The sequence below is a fragment of the Montipora foliosa genome, chromosome 1 (genome assembly GCF_036669935.1).
Source record: "Montipora foliosa isolate CH-2021 chromosome 1, ASM3666993v2, whole genome shotgun sequence".
NCBI lineage: Eukaryota > Metazoa > Cnidaria > Anthozoa > Scleractinia > Acroporidae > Montipora > Montipora foliosa.
The window spans coordinates 39,990,643-40,008,142 of NC_090869.1; the positions used below are offsets into that span (position 1 = coordinate 39,990,643).

Consider the following 17,500-nt stretch of genomic DNA (forward strand, 5'->3'; position numbering starts at 1 on the left):
AGTTCCTTTCCTTTCCTTTCCTATAATGACGTGAACATACGCGTAACGCAACAGTAGCAACAGAAACTTAAAAGTTTTTGCAAAGACTACGTAGCTTTCAAACAGAAGCAAATAGCCATTCGGAAATGGGCCATTGCGCACCACCTATAATCGCTGATGACAAATAAAAACACGTCTTTCGGCAAGTACAATGATCAATTAAAGTTGCCAACGTTTTGGCGGTATTACTTTCCTAAGAATCAAATTAGATTTTGCAAAGCAGACCAATACGCACCTGCTTACATCTCGTGAAGTTGTAAAGCAGAGATGGAATTTCGGCAACAAGTTGCACATCTACACTCCCGTTACATCTATTAAAAGATGCACCCCACTGTGAACACGTTATCTTCCGGGGAGGAAGAACCTAGAAAAATATCATCTAAAATTTAAGATGTATATATAGAGGATATTACACGGTAGCGAGACGACATGAATTTTATGTCTGAGTGGCAAGAACAATACCTCAATCGTTCGATGCGCTCAATTGTGAGATATTAGCGACCTTTAGATTGGAGAACGACGACGACTACGAGTACAAGTTTTCCATTTTGAACAAGCGCAGTTTGAAAAATGTCGGCCTCCAAAGCATGTGCGCATGCTTAGTATGGAAAACTCGTACTCGTAGTCGTCCTCGTCCTCCGATCTATTGTTCTTGCCACGTGAACACAAAATTTATATCTTCTAGCTAACGTGTAATTTCTTTTTTATTATATGGACAATAAATATACAAGGTAGAGATTGAAAAGCAGGCTCTAGTACAAATACTGGGTATAAATACCAACAAATTAGGCGGGAATCGTGACCTGCTTGCTTAATATACGCCCTCTCGGTTCCCGGATGTAGTGGTCGAATTGATTCTAGGAGTGTTTTAGTTCTCGGTAAAACACTCCCAAACATTAATAAATGAGTGCATAAAATTTGTCTTTGCCATTTAAATTATTCTGCTTTTGTATTGTTTTTTTTTTTAAAGGACGCAATTCAATTGGAAAACAACAACCGAAACAGGGAACGATTTCCATAATTTGTGACATACTTTATAAGCTACCCGTTGGCCTATTCAGAGGATAAAAGAATTTAGCATTTAAATAAACGATGCACGATCTAGTAAGGTTTAATGTGTATAAACCCGTTGGTAGGAGAATGACAGGTCGGACGACTTATATAAGGAACTAATACGTAGATTTAGCCAAGCCTAAAAGTGGAGTTCCCTGGTTATTTATTCTTACTACTTGTAGGGTTAGTGAAAATAATAGGTTTCGAATTGTTCGCGTTTTGATGTTTCCGGATCAAAACATGGATGTCCAATATCAAAGATGTATGCTGTAAACAAGCATGATACTGGTCACATTGGTATACATGGACGGGTGGACGTACGGACTTACGTACGGTCGGTCGATGACATCATGGCTATAAAACCAAAATTTCTTGCGTCGCTCCGCGTCGATGGGTCACCATATGTTCTTAAGTATAGTGCTCGGCGCGCGTGGAGCTCCGCTATTACCGGGAAATAGATTGTTGACTTAGAATTAACCTGCTTTCATTTTATGGGTTAGCGCAACGTTGATTGACTTAAAGAGACAGTATTTTAAAGAAAGTAATAAATTCTCACCGATACGTTTAATTCTCTTTTCAAAGTAAGTGATCCTTTAGCATCCCTTATAATGATTTCCACAGAGGAAACGTGACTTATCAATTCAGTGTGGAAGCTGCTCCTGTTTCCTCTGTACAGTATCACATGGAGGCCATTTGGTAGATTATACCCGAATTCATACGTTGAATGGAGAGGTTTAGGCGAATTCCCAACGGAGCAAGTGATATTAAACTTTGTATCAAGGCTTGTTCCGTTAGAGGGTTCAATTGTACAATTTGCTTGTGATCCTATTAAAATAAAAGAATTCAATTTGTGGCACTCAACGTCCTGGGTTCTGCAGCATTAGAAAAAAAATCTTAAATCTACTTCTATCGCAGTAGTGGATCCTTGAACTGTGTTCTTCCACCTTTCCTGTACAATGTATTTGAAAAACACTCAATGATCGCTGCATTGCCAGTGCATTTTTAAATATTCTCACCATAAATTTATAATCATTTAATAACTGTACGACTAGTGCATGTGTATTTTTAAGGAGTCCAAATGTCACTCGTCCAAAGTAAGATTGAAACTGAAATCTTAGGAGACGTTCCGCGCAAAAACTGAACAGTCAAATTGCGATATATATCGAAAGTACGTTTCTTTCATTTTCTGGGTGAAGGTTAAACGATATAAGGTGAGTACAAGTTAATTTGCTGTCATACTTGAATACTTGTTTTGTGTGAAAGGCTGTGACACAACCTATAAGTAGCGAAAAGACGATTTTTCGACTGAGAAACCATTATGTATTGCACTGTTGGAATGATTTAAAGACCTTAGCTTTAGTCCACAGTTTATTGTACTTATGCTTGCTGTTACAAATGAAAGGACAACATGTCTTCGGCAATGTGAATTCAGTTATGTTTGTTTTCTCACATGCATGGAAATGAAAAAAAAAAAGAGAATTACGGAAAAGTAAAGTGGCGTAAACCTGCCTTGTACCAGTTTAACATCGGTCGTTAAGGTATATATGGGTACATTTGCGTGATCAGATGTAAAGCTACTGTAAAGGCAGTCTATAGTTTCATTTAAGTGTCAGATACACATCGCTTTACACACAATACAAAGTTTGAGTAAAGATGCACTTTACTGGACGAAAACTTTTAACTTTCTGTAAAGCTTAACATTATCCTCTTTCCCGCTTTGCGTTAGGGTTGTATTGAACCACCCTGAAAACACAGATTTCATGAAGCAACTACAAATGGTGAATTCCTCTCTACCATGGGATATGAGGAAACGCCCGTGGGAGGCTTGGGGAAGGGGAGGGGAGGGGAGGAGATAAAATCCATTGGCCGTTTTCTCTCGACTGCAATGCAGGGCTCGACTAACATGGAAGCAACTGCTAGCAGTCTAACGTTTACTTATAACATGCCTTCAAGCAAGCAAGCGCTCTGATTGACTAATAAGTGCGATCCATTTCCGAGTGGGTTGCACGCTGACGTCAAGTATTCCGTAAGATCTTTTGCCGGCAACTGTTCCAAGTTTTTACAAGATAATTTTTGTTTTTTTATTTCGCTTAATTGTGGAAAAATCTTCTGGACACGACGAAAACAATTCGTTGAATTTCCCAACTTTGAGCTCCACATCTTTGACGAGCCACCAAGTAAGGTGAAAAGATTCGCTAATTTAAGCAAACGGGAGCTTAATGATCTTATCGAAAAAAGGCACTCCGACAAGACGAAAAAATCAACAAATTGGTCCGTATCAACCTTTCGAGGTGAGTATGTATAGAAGTAATATTCTAAAGTTGCTTTTTAGCGATTTGGCGACAGTAAAAAAACTCCGCATAATCTTTCAGAAAAAATATTTCTGGCGTAGAAAGCCATTTGAACGTTTTCGGAGAGTAAACGTTGCATGCAGTTTTTAGGTTAGCTTCTTATTAGTTTTAGTCCCACTTCAAGGAGGATACCTAAACTTCGAGCCAGGATTCGAGCTAGGATCCGAGCCAGGACTCGAGCTGGGATCCGAGCCAGGATTCCAGCCAGGATTCGAGCTAAGATGAGCTTTCTCCGCTATTTATTCTCGAATCTTTCGGTTAGGTTATGTCTCGAATCGGTTAGGTTAGGTCTTTTTGCGTTGGTTCTAGTCTAGTTAAGTCTAGTTAGGGTTAGAGTAGGTCTTGGTTAGGTTAGGTTAGGTCTCGGTTAGGTCTCGGTTAGGTCTCGAATCCTGGCTCAGATCCTAGCTCGGATCTTGGCTCGAATCCTGGCTCGGATCCTGGCTCGGATCCTAGCTCGGATCCTGGCTTTATTCTTAGTTTATCTCCACTTCAAGTCGTACATATTAATGAAATCCATGCATCTGTTCAAGTATAAGCTTACTTAAAAAAAAAAGTTCTACTGAGCATGAAATTAATGCTCGGAGATATCAAAGTTTTATCTGGCAAGGACAGCGCTAATGAGCATCCAACTGTTTACATCTTTAAAATAATTCTTGCTTTCTTTATTTTACAATAATTAATAACAAAACAGTTAAAAAGACCATATTTTTCAGTGAGGCCATTCATGTTTTCAACTTTAGGCTGGTGCTCAGAGAAAGCTATACGAACACCTCTTGAAAACATGACAAAGGGTCAGCTGGACCAGAATCTCAGGCGATTTTACGCCGAAGCACGAACACGAAAAGGAGAGCCATACAGTAAATCAACCCTGCTTGGGTTCAGACACGGAATCGAAAGATATCTTAACGCTCCTCCTCACAGCAAAGGGCTTCAGCTAGCGAGTGACCCCACATTTTTCCGGTCAAACCAGATGTTAGATGCGCAACTTGTTAATTTGAGAAGAAGTGGAAAAGAAAACGTAACCCACAAATCTGCTATTGAAGAACAACATCTCGGACAGCTCAAAACCAGTGGAGTCTTTTCTCTTTCTTCCCCACTCTCACCTTTAAGAAATGTCTGGTTCCACATTGTCCTTTACTTTTGCCGAAGAGGCCGTGAGGGACAGAGAGCTCTTACTATCAACAGCTTCAAGTTTGTCGTTGATGCAGCCGGGAGAAAATTCGCAACCATGGCACATGATGAATCTTCGAAGAACCATCCAGGTGGGGTCAGTGGCAAACCCAGTAACGAAAAAGAAGCAAGGATGTACGAAACTGCAGACCAATTCGATGGCTACAAGGCTTTAAAGCTCTACCTTGAAAAGGTTAACCCGAATTGCAGTTCATCTTTCCAGCACCCAAAGGCAAATTTCAGTCCCGAAGAAGATGTGTGGTTCGAACAAAGGCCACTTGGCGTAAACACTCTCGCAAACATGATGAAGAAAATCAGCGAAGCGGCCGGTTTGTCTAAGATATACACAAACCACAGCATCCGAGCTACGGCCATAACCCTGTGGTCCAATGCTGGCGTCCCCAATCGACATATCATGTCAATTTCAGGCCATCGAAACGAGCAATCCCTTTCACATTACAACTGTCGACTATCTGTTTCACAGCTTCAAAATTGCAATGATGTGTTGTCCAGGGCGCTATCGGCTCCGAGCACTAGTTGTGTAACCGCAGCTTCCCAAGTGCAATCCACAGTGGAAGTGAGCAGTGGTTTACGGCAAAAAGCAAATCAAGAAATACATCCTTTACAGGTTGCAAGGGAAGCGGCACCACATTTTCAAAATTGCACAATTCAAACCGTGCAGTTTGTTTTCAACCGATCGCAGCAGACTTAAGCTTAACTTTGTGAGACGATCAATTTTACCTTAGCATGTCTTGTTCGTTGCGAGTTGAATACTGTACGAAAGTTAACTGAGCAGTTTTAAGTTGCATGTTGTCCCTAGATCGATAAAACAGAATGAATGAACTCACTGCGATCCATTTTCGCGCGGTTGATCATGGTTTTGACTTCATGTAACACTAAAAGATTCAATAAATATTTTCACCCGATATGATAAGTCTTCATGTTATAAAAGAAATGGTAAGCGTGCAGCGTGCAACTATCGAGTTATGGACGCACTTGGGAGGTTTGCTAAGCACTCAAGAAGCTAGAGTCGCACTCGGCTATCGCCTCGTGCGATTCTTACGCTTCTCTTGTGCTTAGCAACCTCCCGCGTGCGTCCATAACTCGATAGTTGCACGCTGCACGCGTACCATTTCTTAATTGTCACGAATTTTGGTCAGATTAAAGTGATCAGTATCCTACCAAACAAGTATGTCAATGGTTACGCAAATTGCAAACCAATATGTTCCTTGAGTACCTAGCTGTATTACACTTTCAATTCCAACCTTTCTCGAGTGCTGTAAATCTGAGGACATCAATTCAAGAATGACGGCTAAAATGGAAGTTAAACCTCCTCTTTGTGACTGTATTCCGTTATACCATTGGACTACCAGTGTATTCCCATGAAGCATAGACTTTTATCGTTTCCTTGGATCAGAAGCCAGGAATGCTGGTATATGGTTGTGTTTGGTGACAGCAAATTGTCGTTGCCGTCTTTCAGTCTAGCGCACTGAAGAAAAGCTGCACCAAATCGAAATTCTCGGGGACAGATGGGGCTACATTGATAACAGTTTATTGGCTTTTTGTTAAAGACGTGTTAAAAAGACTTGTGCCACTTGGGCGATATTCACTGGACTTAAACAAGAACATTGACATGATTTGTACTTGTAATCGCATTGGCCCGAGGGCAATTAAGGACTTATTTTAATTTTTCACAAAATTGCCCGAGCCGCAAAGCGACGAGGGCAATTTGGAAAACTTTGAAAATACAAGTGAAATTAATCTTTACTTGCACAAGGGCACATTGCGATTACATGTTTATCACATAAAGGGCAAAATTATTGAGGGAAGCTGGACAAATGACAGTCAACTTACCACGCTTTCATTCTTTTAAAGTCCAGTTCAATAAATCGTGGCGGCCAATGCTGAGAAATTGCGCTTAAAATATATTTTATGTGTGGACAAAAAGCAGTTTTTAATCAGAGTCAGAATCTGGAAGAAGATTCTAGTGTAAGTTCCCTTGCTCTGGATAAGCAACTGTTAACCAATCAGTATCAACTAATCATGCCCTCTCAATTACCATAAGTGCCTTCATGATTAAGAAAAAAATGCCCTCCGTCTCAGCCAATCAGCATTCAGTAATTTTGCCCCGTATGGGATAAACCATCGTAAAGCAACCCGGGGGTTAGATAAATATGTACAGTAGTCTGTATCGCAAACAAAACAATAGGTAAAGGACCGAAAATGTCAAGAAATTCAGTAAATTAGATCAGCACGAATGAGAGGGAACACCATTTGCTAGGGCGTCTGCAAACCGCAAACCGAATAAATGAAACAGTCTTTTGTTATGCGTGGTAGCGATACGCTTTTTTTTTTGTTGTGTTCCCAGTGTGCAGTTCCTTTTTCGCAGTAAGGTATTAATACTGTAAGTAAATAGAGTCGACCGAGTGACTCAAAATACCGTGCAACAAAAGTTGAAAATAAAATGTGCTGCTTCCGGGCTGTTTGAACACAGAATGGCAAAATTTAGTTCCCAGCAGAAATTTCAGTCTTCTCGAACCGCAAAAATTTGTTTCCGCAAACCACAAAAAATCATCAATTCGCCAAATAGAACTCCAGTAAGATGTTCTTGCTACAAGGTAGGTAGTTTTCAAACATTGTTACGATGACTTCTCCGTGGCACACGAAACGTCAAGACTTTATAAAATGCGTTGGTTTACCATGACCGCTATTTATGTTTTACCATTTTTGAAAGCTACGATGGCCAAAGAATAAGGGTAGTTTTTTATCGTTTTGTTGGATCAGAGACTAGGAATGCTGCTTTATGAATTGCTCACGGATGGATGAGAGTACATTGATAACAGTTTACTGGATATCGATGTCAAAGATATCTTTTTGAATGTGGTTTTGGCGCTCTGGTGAAATACAGAGCAACTAAAAAGTAGCTTTCAACAGAACAAGTTTAAAGGATTGCGATTGATGTATTCTTACGCAGGGCTTTTAGAGCCAAATGAGGAGTTTTTACAAGTTTGGTGGCAGATATTCGTAGACCAATGCTTGCTGTTAAGAGTCATATGCAAATGAGCAACCAGGCTTGTGCCATCTTCCCTATTGCGCTCGTACTGCCGGCGTTAAGAGGTGTGCGAAAAAACAAAAAGTAACTAAATGTACACTGGCCATTTAGTTTTACATTTAGTATAGCAAACGTTGTAGTAGTAAACTGTGGACTAAAGCTAAATTCCGTAAAGTGCACCTAAACGCAGACATTTTTCGTCTAAAATACTAATCTCTCCATCAAAAGCAAACATGTTTTACCATTTTTACCTAAAAATTTAGCTTTTTGTCTGCCGGAGATGACGCGCAAAGTTATCAAACCTAGCAAAAATTTGGACCCACGACCGAGTTGTGAGAGGCATGGGTCTATTCTCGATTTTACATCACAAACTGCTTTGTAACGCAAAGTTTGTTTGAAAACGGGAAAGGAAAGCAGTTCGTGACGTAAAATCGAGAATAGACCCATTACTCTAATATCACGGTCGTGCGTTCAAATTACCTCTAATTTTGATAACATTGCCCGTCTTGCACGGCAAAGAAAAAGGGAAATTCTGGATAACAATGTTGACATATGTTTGCTTAGGATGGGAAGATTTTTTTAAGGAACCCAAAATATTTAAGTTTAGGTGTACCTTAAACTGAAAATACATTAATTTATTATTTTTCATTCCATCGGTTTTTACACGGAACGCTCGTTATTCTATATTTTAAGTGAAATTACTCTTAAAAAGAACTCATGCGCACAATACCTATACACAGCTGTTATTTGTTTATTCATATGCCGATATTGAGACTCTCCGGCCCAGCTTTCGTTTTCATCTGGCTATCTCAAAACTCAGTGACCTACCCTACACTGATTCGATTCTTCCCATTCTTAAAACAACTTTTTCGTCCCTCAACAGCGTTTTCATGAATAACCAAAATTATAGTACAGGGTTCTCATACAACGTATTATGTGAGAGAATGTAATGGGCTTTTCGAAATTTGAAAAAAAATACTACATCACTAAGTTAGGTTTTAAGATTTCCCAACAATTGAGTCTCATAGGATTTTTCAGCGGTAGTGTTACCACCCGCAGCAGTTGAGGCCATCCAGACGCCCTTAAGAAAAAAGGTGACGATGGCATTTGAAATATATCACAATCTTTCCGTATTCAAAGAACTGACAGTTCTGTAATCCTTTCCAATAGGAAACCCATTGTTACCTATGGAGAGCCCTTTGGAGGCTCCATATTTTTTGTAAACCGTCTAGATGCATGGTATCGTACTTTGGATAATAGAAATTACACACTTACCCGAAGATGACGTGGGTAACACTGTGAGCTGGGATCTGCTCTTTGATGAGCTTGGTGTCACACCTAAGAAACCAGTGAAGAATATTTCGTTCTATACTTTTAAGCATTTTCCATCAAAAGTAGAATGAATTAGTTATCATTAGACAAGACAAACCAGAAAGACGATCTAAACTTTTTTTGTCAATTAATTTCTTCAACTTGCCAGGGATAGAAGTTCCAAGAACGCGGAACTGTTGATGTTGGACTCCGTAATCCGGACGGGTGCGGCTCTCCAGAAAGCGGATGACTGGGAGCCAGGTTGCTGCTTACATCGTGGTCAATTTTTCGTTTTTCCAGAGATCTTTTCATAAATGTTAATAAAAAATCCGATCGCAAATCTTGTGTTTTCTTTCAACTAATCGAGAACGAAAGATAACTAACGTCGCCCAAGAATCGACAAAATCTCACTTTTTGTCTGCCGAGCAAGACGCGCAAAGTTATCAAAACTAGCAGAAATTTGGACGCACCACCGTGATGTGAGAGGCATGGGTCTATTCTCGATTTTACATCACAGACTGCTTTGCAAGGCAAAATTTGTTTGAAAATAAGAATGGAAAGCAGTTCGTGACGTAAAATTTATTATTTTTCATCCCAACGGTTTTTACACGGAACGCTCGTTATTCTGTAGTTTAAGTGAAATTACTCTTAAAAAGAACTCTCGCGCACTATACCTATACACAGCTTTTATTTGTTTATTCATATGCCGATATTGAGACTCTCCGGCCCAGCTTTCGTTTTTATCTGGCTATCTCAAAACTCAGTGACCTACCCTTCAACTGGTTCAATTCTTCGCATTCTTAGAAAAAAAAAACCAACTTTAATGAAACTATATTTTTTTCATCTCCCTACAGCGTTTTCATGAATAACCAAAATTATAGTACAGGGTTCTCATACAACGTATTATGTGAGAGAATGCAATGGGCTTTTCGAAATTTGAAAAATATACTACATCACTAAGTTAGGTTTTAAGTTCCCAACAATTGAGTCTCATAGGATTTTTCAGCGGTAATGTTACCACCCGCAGCAGCTGAGACCACACAGACGCCCTTAAGAAATAAGATGACGATGGCATTTGAAATATATCACAATCTTTCCGTACTCAAAGAACTGACAGTTCCGTAATCCTTTCCAATAGGAAACTCATTGTTACCCGTGGAAAACCCTTTGGAGCTTTCTTATTTTTTGTAAACCGTTTACAGTGAGGACACTCGAACCATGAACACTTGATATTTTTTTTGTACATTTTTTTAGTGACTATAGAATCTGGGCTCGTCCTTTTGACAAGAGTATTCAATGTTTTTACACTCACAAAATGCTATACATGTAACACTATACATCATAAGAAGAGCCTTTATTTCTTCGTCGTCAAAAAAACAATGTACACAAAAATGTCAAGTGTTCACGGTTCAAGTGTCCTTACTGTAAAAACATGGTATCGTATTTTGGATAATAGAAATTATACACTTACCCGAAGATGATGTCGGTGACAATGTGGGCTGGGATCTGCTCTTCGATGGGCTTGGTGTCACACCTAAGAAACCAGTGGAGAATATCTCGTTTTATTAAAAACTGGATTAGTGGATAATGCAATTCGAGAGTTTGCATTTTTCGTCTAAAATATTAATCTCTCCATGAAAAGCAAACATGTTTTACCATTTTTACCTAAAAATTTAGCTTTTTGTCTGCCGGAGATGACGGGCAAAGTTATCAAACCTAGCAGTAATTTGGACCCACGACCGAATTGTGAGGGGCATGGGTCTATTCTCGATTTTACATCACAAACTGCTTTGTAACGCAAAGTTTGTTTGAAAACGGGAAAGGAAAGCAGTTCGTGACGTAAAATCGAGAATAGACCCATTACTCTAATATCACGGTCGTGCGTCCAAATTACCTCTAATTTTGATAACATTGCCCGTCTTGCAGGGAAAAGAAAAAGGGAGATTCTGGATAACAATGTTGACATATGTTTGCTTAGGATGGGAAGATTTTTATAAGGAACCAAAAATATTTTAGTTTAGGTGTACCTTAAACTGAAAATACATTAATTTATTATTTTTCATCCCATCGGTTTTTACACGGAACGCTCGTTATTCTATATTTTAAGTGAAATTACTCTTAAAAAGGAACTCTCGCGCACAATACCTATACACAGCTGTTATTTGTTTATTCATATGCCGATATTGAGACTCTCCGGCCCAGCTTTCGTTTTCATATGGCTATCTCAAAACTCAGTGATCTACCCTTCAACTGGTTCGATTCTTCCCATTCTTAAAACAACTTTTTCATCTCTCAACAGCGTTTTCATGATTAACCAAAATTATAGTACAGGGTTCTCATACAACGTATTATGTGAGAGAATGTAATGGGCTTTTCGAAATTTGAAAAATTTCACTACATCACTAAGTTAGGTTTTAAGATTTCCCAACAATTGAGTTTCATAGGATTTTTCAGCGGTAATGTTACCACCCGCAGCAGTTGAGGCCATCCAGACGCCCTTAATAAATAAGGTGACGATGGTATTTGAAATATATCACAATCTTTCCGTACTCAAAGAACTGACAGTTCCGTAATCCTTTCCAATAGGAAACCCATCGTTAACTGTGGAGAGCCCTTTGGAGCCTAATTATTTTTTGTAAACCGTTTAAATGCATGGTATCGTATTTTGGATAATGGGAATTATACACTTACCCGAAGATGATGTCGCTGACACTGTGGCCCGGGATCTGCTCTTTGATGAGCTTGGTGTCACACCTAAGAAACCAGTGAAGAATATTTCGTTCTATACTTTTAAGCATTTTCCATCAAAAGTAGAATGAATTAGTTATCATTAGACAAGACAAACCAGAAAGACGATCTAAACTTTTTTTGTCAATTAATTTCTTCAACTTGCCAGGGATAGAAGTTCCAAGAACGCGGAACTGTTGATGTTGGACTCCGTAATCCGGACGGGTGCGAATCTCCAGAAAGCGGATGACTGGGAGCCAGGTTGCTGCTTACATCGTGGTCAATTTTTCGTTTTTCCAGAGATCTTTGCATAAATGTTAATGAAAAATCCGATCGCAAATCTTGTGTTTTCTTTCAACTAATCGAGAACGAAAGGTAACTAACGTTGCCCAAGAATCGACCAAATGTCATTTTTTGTGTGCCGAGCAAGACGCGCAAAGTTATCAAAACTAGCAGAAATTTGGACCCACCACCGTGATGTGAGAGGCATGGGTCTATTCTCGATTTTACATCACAGACTGCTTTGCAAGGCAAAATTTGTTTGAAAATAAGAATGGAAAGCAGTTCGTGACGTAAAATTTATTATTTTTCATCCCAACGGTTTTTACACGGAGCGCTCGTTATTCTGTAGTTTAAGTGAAATTACTCTTAAAAAGAACTCTCGCGCACTATACCTATACACAGCTTTTATTTGTTTATTCATATGCCGATATTGAGACTCTCCGGCCCAGCTTTCGTTTTCATTTGGCTATCTCAAAACTCAGTGACCTACCCTTCAACTGGTTCAATTCTTCGCATTCTTAGAAAAAAAAAACCAACTTTAATGAAACTATATTTTTTTCATCTCCCTACAGCGTTTTCATGAATAACCAAAATTATAGTACAGGGTTCTCATACAACGTATTATGTGAGAGAATGTAATGGGCTGTTCGAAATTTGAAAAATATACTACATCACTAAGTTAGGTTTTAAGTTCCCAACAATTGAGTCTCATAGGATTTTTCAGCGGCAATGTTACCACCCGCAGCAGCTGAGACCACACAGACGCCCTTAAGAAGTAAGGTGACGATGGCATTTGAAATATATCACAATCTTTCCGTACTCAAAGAACTGACAGTTCCGTAATCCTTTCCAATAGGAAACCCATTGGTACCTGTGGAAAACCCTTTGGAGCTTTCTTTTTTTTGTAAACCGTTTAAATGCATGGTATCGTATTTTGGATGACAGAAATTATAAACTTACCCGAAGATGATGTCGGTGACAATGTGGGCTGGGATCTGCTCTTCGATGGGCTTGGTGTTACACCTAAGAAACCAGTGGAGATCATTTCGTTTTATTAAAAACTGGATTATTGGATAATGCAATTCGAGAGTTTTGATTGGCTAAGCCATCATGGGTTATGAGCCATTATACCATGATCTACAAACACGGCAAGCATATGCGTGATTTTTGGGCCTTTTTGTTTTTATTGTAGTCTAGTTTTCTATATTTTGGGGCCGTTTTTAATAAAACAATTATTCCACTCGCGCTTGTTAATTGGATATGAGATGATTATAGCCAATTCGGCACTACGCGCCTCGTTGGCAATCTATCGTCTCATATCCAACGCGCGCTCATGGAATAATTGTTAACTATACTTTTAAGCATTTTCCATCAAAAGTAGAATGAATCAGTTATCATTAGACAAGACAGACCAGAAAGAAGATCTAAACTTTATTTTTCAGTTAAATTCTTCAACTTGCCAGGGATAGAATATCCAAGAACGTGGAACTGTTAATGTTGGACTCCGTAGCCCGGACGGGTGCGGTCTCCAGAAAGCGGATGACTGGGAGCCAGGTTGCTGCTTACATCTTGGTCAATTTTTCCTTTTTTCCAGAGATCTTTGCATAAATGTTAATGAAAAATCCGATCGCAAATCTTGTGTTTTCTTTTAACTAATCGAGAACGAAAGGTAACTAAGGTTGCCCAAGCATCGAGCAAATCTCGCTTTTTGTCTTCCTGGCAAGACGCGCAAAGTTATCAAAACCACAATCATGGACAAAATTGTTGAGAAAACTCTGCTTTTGGACTAAACTCCGTTCACAAGTATGAAAAACAAGCTCTCTTTTTGCCTCCAGCTCCCCCCCCCCCTTCCTTGATCAATGTTGCTAGACGAAACAAAGCATGTCGAACCTGAGCTTATCAACATTGGTTGTAGGGGGAAGGGGATTGCTAATAGTGTGCGATATCTAGGATGTAGTGGGTAAAGTAACCCCGGTTTTTAATATTCTCAACCCTTTTTTTTCCAAAATTGTAGCAGTAATTTGGACCCACCACCGTGATGTGAGAGGCATGGGTCTATTCTCGATATTACATCACAAACTCCTTTGCAACGCAAAGTTTGTTTGAAAACAGGAATGGAAAGCAGTTCGTGACGTAAAATCGACAACAGACCCATGACTCTAATATCACGGTCGTGGGTCCAAATTACCTCTAGTTTTGATAACTTTGCGCGTCTTGCATGGCAAAGAAAAAGGGAAATTCTGGATAACAATGGTGACATACGTTCGCTTTGGACGGAAAGATTTATATAAGGAACCAAAAATATTTAAGTTTAGGTGCATTTTTAACTGAATATACATTAGTTTACACGGAACGCTCGTTATTCTGTAGTTTAAGTGAAATTACTCTTAAAAAGAACTCTTGCGGACTATACCTATACATAGCTTTTATTTGTTTATTCATATGCCGATATTGAGACTCTCCGGCCCAGCTTTCGTTTTTATCTCAAAACTCGGTGACCTACCCTTCAACTGGTTCGATTCTTCGCATTGTTAAAACAAAACCAAATTTAATGCAATTATCTTTTTCATCTCCCAACAGCGTTTTCATGAATAACCAAAGTTATAGTACATGGTTCTCATACAACGTATTATGTGAGAGAATGCAATGGGCTTTTCGAAATTTGAAAAAAAATACTAGATCACTAAGTTGGGTTTTAAGATTTCCCAACAATTGACTCTCATAGGGTTTAGGCGGTAGTGTTACCACCTGCAGCAGTTGAGGCCACACATACGCCCTTAATAAATAAGGTGACGATGGTATTTGAAATATATCACAATCTTTCCGTACTCAAAGAACTGACAGTTCCGTAATCCTTTCCAATAGGAAACCCATCGTTAACTGTGGAGAGCCCTTTGGAGCCTAATTATTTTTTGTAAACCGTTTAAATGCATGGTATCGTATTTTGGATAATGGGAATTAGACACTTACCCGAAGATGATGTCGGTGACACTGTGGCCCGGGATCTGCTCTTTGATGGGCTTGGCGTCACACCTAAGAAACCAGTGGAGAATATTTCGTTCTATACTTTTAAGCATTTTCCATCAAAAGTAGAATGAATTAGTTATCATTAGACAAGACAAACCAGAAAGACGATCTAAACTTTTTTTGTCAATTAATTTCTTCAACTTGCCAGGGATAGAAGTTCCAAGAACGCGGAACTGTTGATGTTGGACTCCGTAATCCGGACGGGTGCGAATCTCCAGAAAGCGGATGACTGGGAGCCAGGTTGCTGCTTACATCGTGGTCAATTTTTCGTTTTTCCAGAGATCTTTCCATAAATGTTAATGAAAAACCCGATCGCAAATCTTGCGTTTTCTTTCAACTAATCGAGAACGAAAGGTAACTAACGTTGCCCAAGAATCGACCAAATGTCACTTTTTGTGTGCCGAGCAAGACGCGCAAAGTTATCAAAACTAGCAGAAATTTGGACCCACCACCGTGATGTGAGAGGCATGGGTCTATTCTCGATTTTACATCACAGACTGCTTTGCAAGGCAAAATTTGTTTGAAAATAAGAATGGAAAGCAGTTCGTGACGTAAAATTTATTATTTTTCATCCCATCGGTTTTTACACGGAGCGCTCGTTATTCTGTAGTTTAAGTGAAATTACTCTTAAAAAGAACTCTCGCGCACTATACCTATACACAGCTTTTATTTGTTTATTCATATGCCGATATTGAGACTCTCCGGCCCAGCTTTCGTTTTCATTTGGCTATCTCAAAACTCAGTGACCTACCCTTCAACTGGTTCAATTCTTCGCATTCTTAGAAAAAAAAAAACAACTTTAATGAAACTATATTTTTTTCATCTCCCTACAGCGTTTTCATAAATAACCAAAATTATAGTACAGGGTTCTCATACAACGTATTATGTGAGAGAATGTAATGGGCTTTTCGAAATTTGAAAAATATACTACATCACTAAGTTAGGTTTTAAGTTCCCAACAATTGAGTCTCATAGGATTTTTCAGCGGTAATGTTACCACCCACAGCAGCTCAGACCACACAGACGCCCTTAAGCAAAAAGGTGACGATGGCATTTGAAATATTTCACAATCTTTCCGTACTCAAAGAACTGACAGTTCCGTAATCCTTTTCAGTAGGAAACCCATTGTTACCTGTGGAAAACCCTTTGGAGCTTTCTTATTTTTTGTAAACCGTTTAAATGCATGGTATCGTATTTTGGATAATAGAAATTATACACTTACCCGAAGATGATGTCGGTGACAATGTGGGCTGGGATCTGCTCTTCGATGGGCTTGGTGTTACACCTAAGAAACCAGTGGAGATCATTTCGTTTTATTAAAAACTGGATTATTGGATAATGCAATTCGAAAGTTTTGATTGGCTAAGCCATCATGGGTTATGAACCATTATACCATGATCTACAAACACGGCAAGCATATGCGTGATTTTTGGGCCTTTTTGTTTTTATTGTAGTATAGTTTTCTATATTTTGGGGCCGTTTTTAATAAAACAATTATTCCACTCGCGCTTGTTAATTGGATATGAGATGATTATAGCCAATTCGGCGCTACGCGCCTCGTTGGCAATCTATCGTCTCATATCCAACACGCGCTCATGGAATAATTGTTAACTATACTTTCAAGCATTTTCTATCAAAAGTAGAATGAACCAGTTATCATTAGACAAGACAGACCAGAAAGAAGATCTAAACTTTATTTTTCAGTTAAATTCTTCAACTTGCCAGGGATAGAATATCCAAGAACGTGGAACTGTTGATGTTGGACTCCGTAGCCCGGACGGGTGCGGCTCTCCAGAAAGCGGATGACTGGGAGTCAGGTTGCTGCTTACATCGCGGTCAATTTTTCGTTTTTCCAGAGATCTTTGCATAAATGATAATGAAAAACCCGATCGCAAATCTTGTGTTTTCTTTTAACTAATCGAGAACGAAAGGTAACTAACGTTGCCCAAGCATCGAGCAAATCTCGCTTTTTGTCTGCCGGGCAAGACGCGCAAAGTTATCAAAACTACAATCAAGGACAAAATTGTTGAGAAAACTCTACTTTTGGACTAAACTCCGTTCACAAGTATGAAAAACAAGCTCTCTTTTTGCCCCCAGCTCCCCCCCTTCCTTGATCAATGTTGCTAGACGAAACAAAGCATGTCGAACCTGAGCTTATCAACATTGGTTGTAGGGGGAAGGGGGATTGCTAATAATATGCGATATTGAGGATGTAGTGGGTAAAGTAACCCCGGTTTTTAATATTCTCAACCCTCTTTTTTCCAAAATTGTAGCAGTAATTTGGACCCACCACCGTGATGTGAGAGGCATGGGTCTATTCTCGATATTACATCACAAACTCCTTTGCAACGCAAAATTTGTTTGAAAACAGGAATGGAAAGCAGTTCGTGACGTAAAATCGAGAATAGACCCATGACTCTAATATCACGGTCGTCGGTCCAAATTACCTCTAGTTCTGATAACTTTGCGCGTCTTGTACGGCAAC

General features: G+C 39.3%; 2 protein-coding genes across 2 annotated transcripts in view; one reads left to right on the plus strand and one right to left on the minus strand.

Moving 5' to 3' along the window:
• LOC137998146 (polycystin-1-like protein 2) overlaps positions 1-484 on the minus strand; it is a 34,479-nt gene extending 33,995 nt beyond the window's left edge. Inside the window, exon 1 of the mRNA XM_068844587.1 lies at positions 275-484. The gene's annotated coding sequence lies outside the window, so the exon portion shown is untranslated. The remainder of the gene's footprint in view (positions 1-274) is intronic.
• LOC137998163 (uncharacterized) overlaps positions 1-5,516 on the plus strand; it is a 17,498-nt gene extending 11,982 nt beyond the window's left edge. Inside the window, exon 2 of the mRNA XM_068844592.1 lies at positions 4,187-5,516. Coding sequence (XP_068700693.1) covers positions 4,228-5,328 — 1,101 coding nt within the window. The 5' untranslated portion in view covers positions 4,187-4,227 and the 3' untranslated portion in view covers positions 5,329-5,516. The remainder of the gene's footprint in view (positions 1-4,186) is intronic.
• The last annotated feature ends 11,984 nt before the right edge of the window (positions 5,517-17,500 follow it).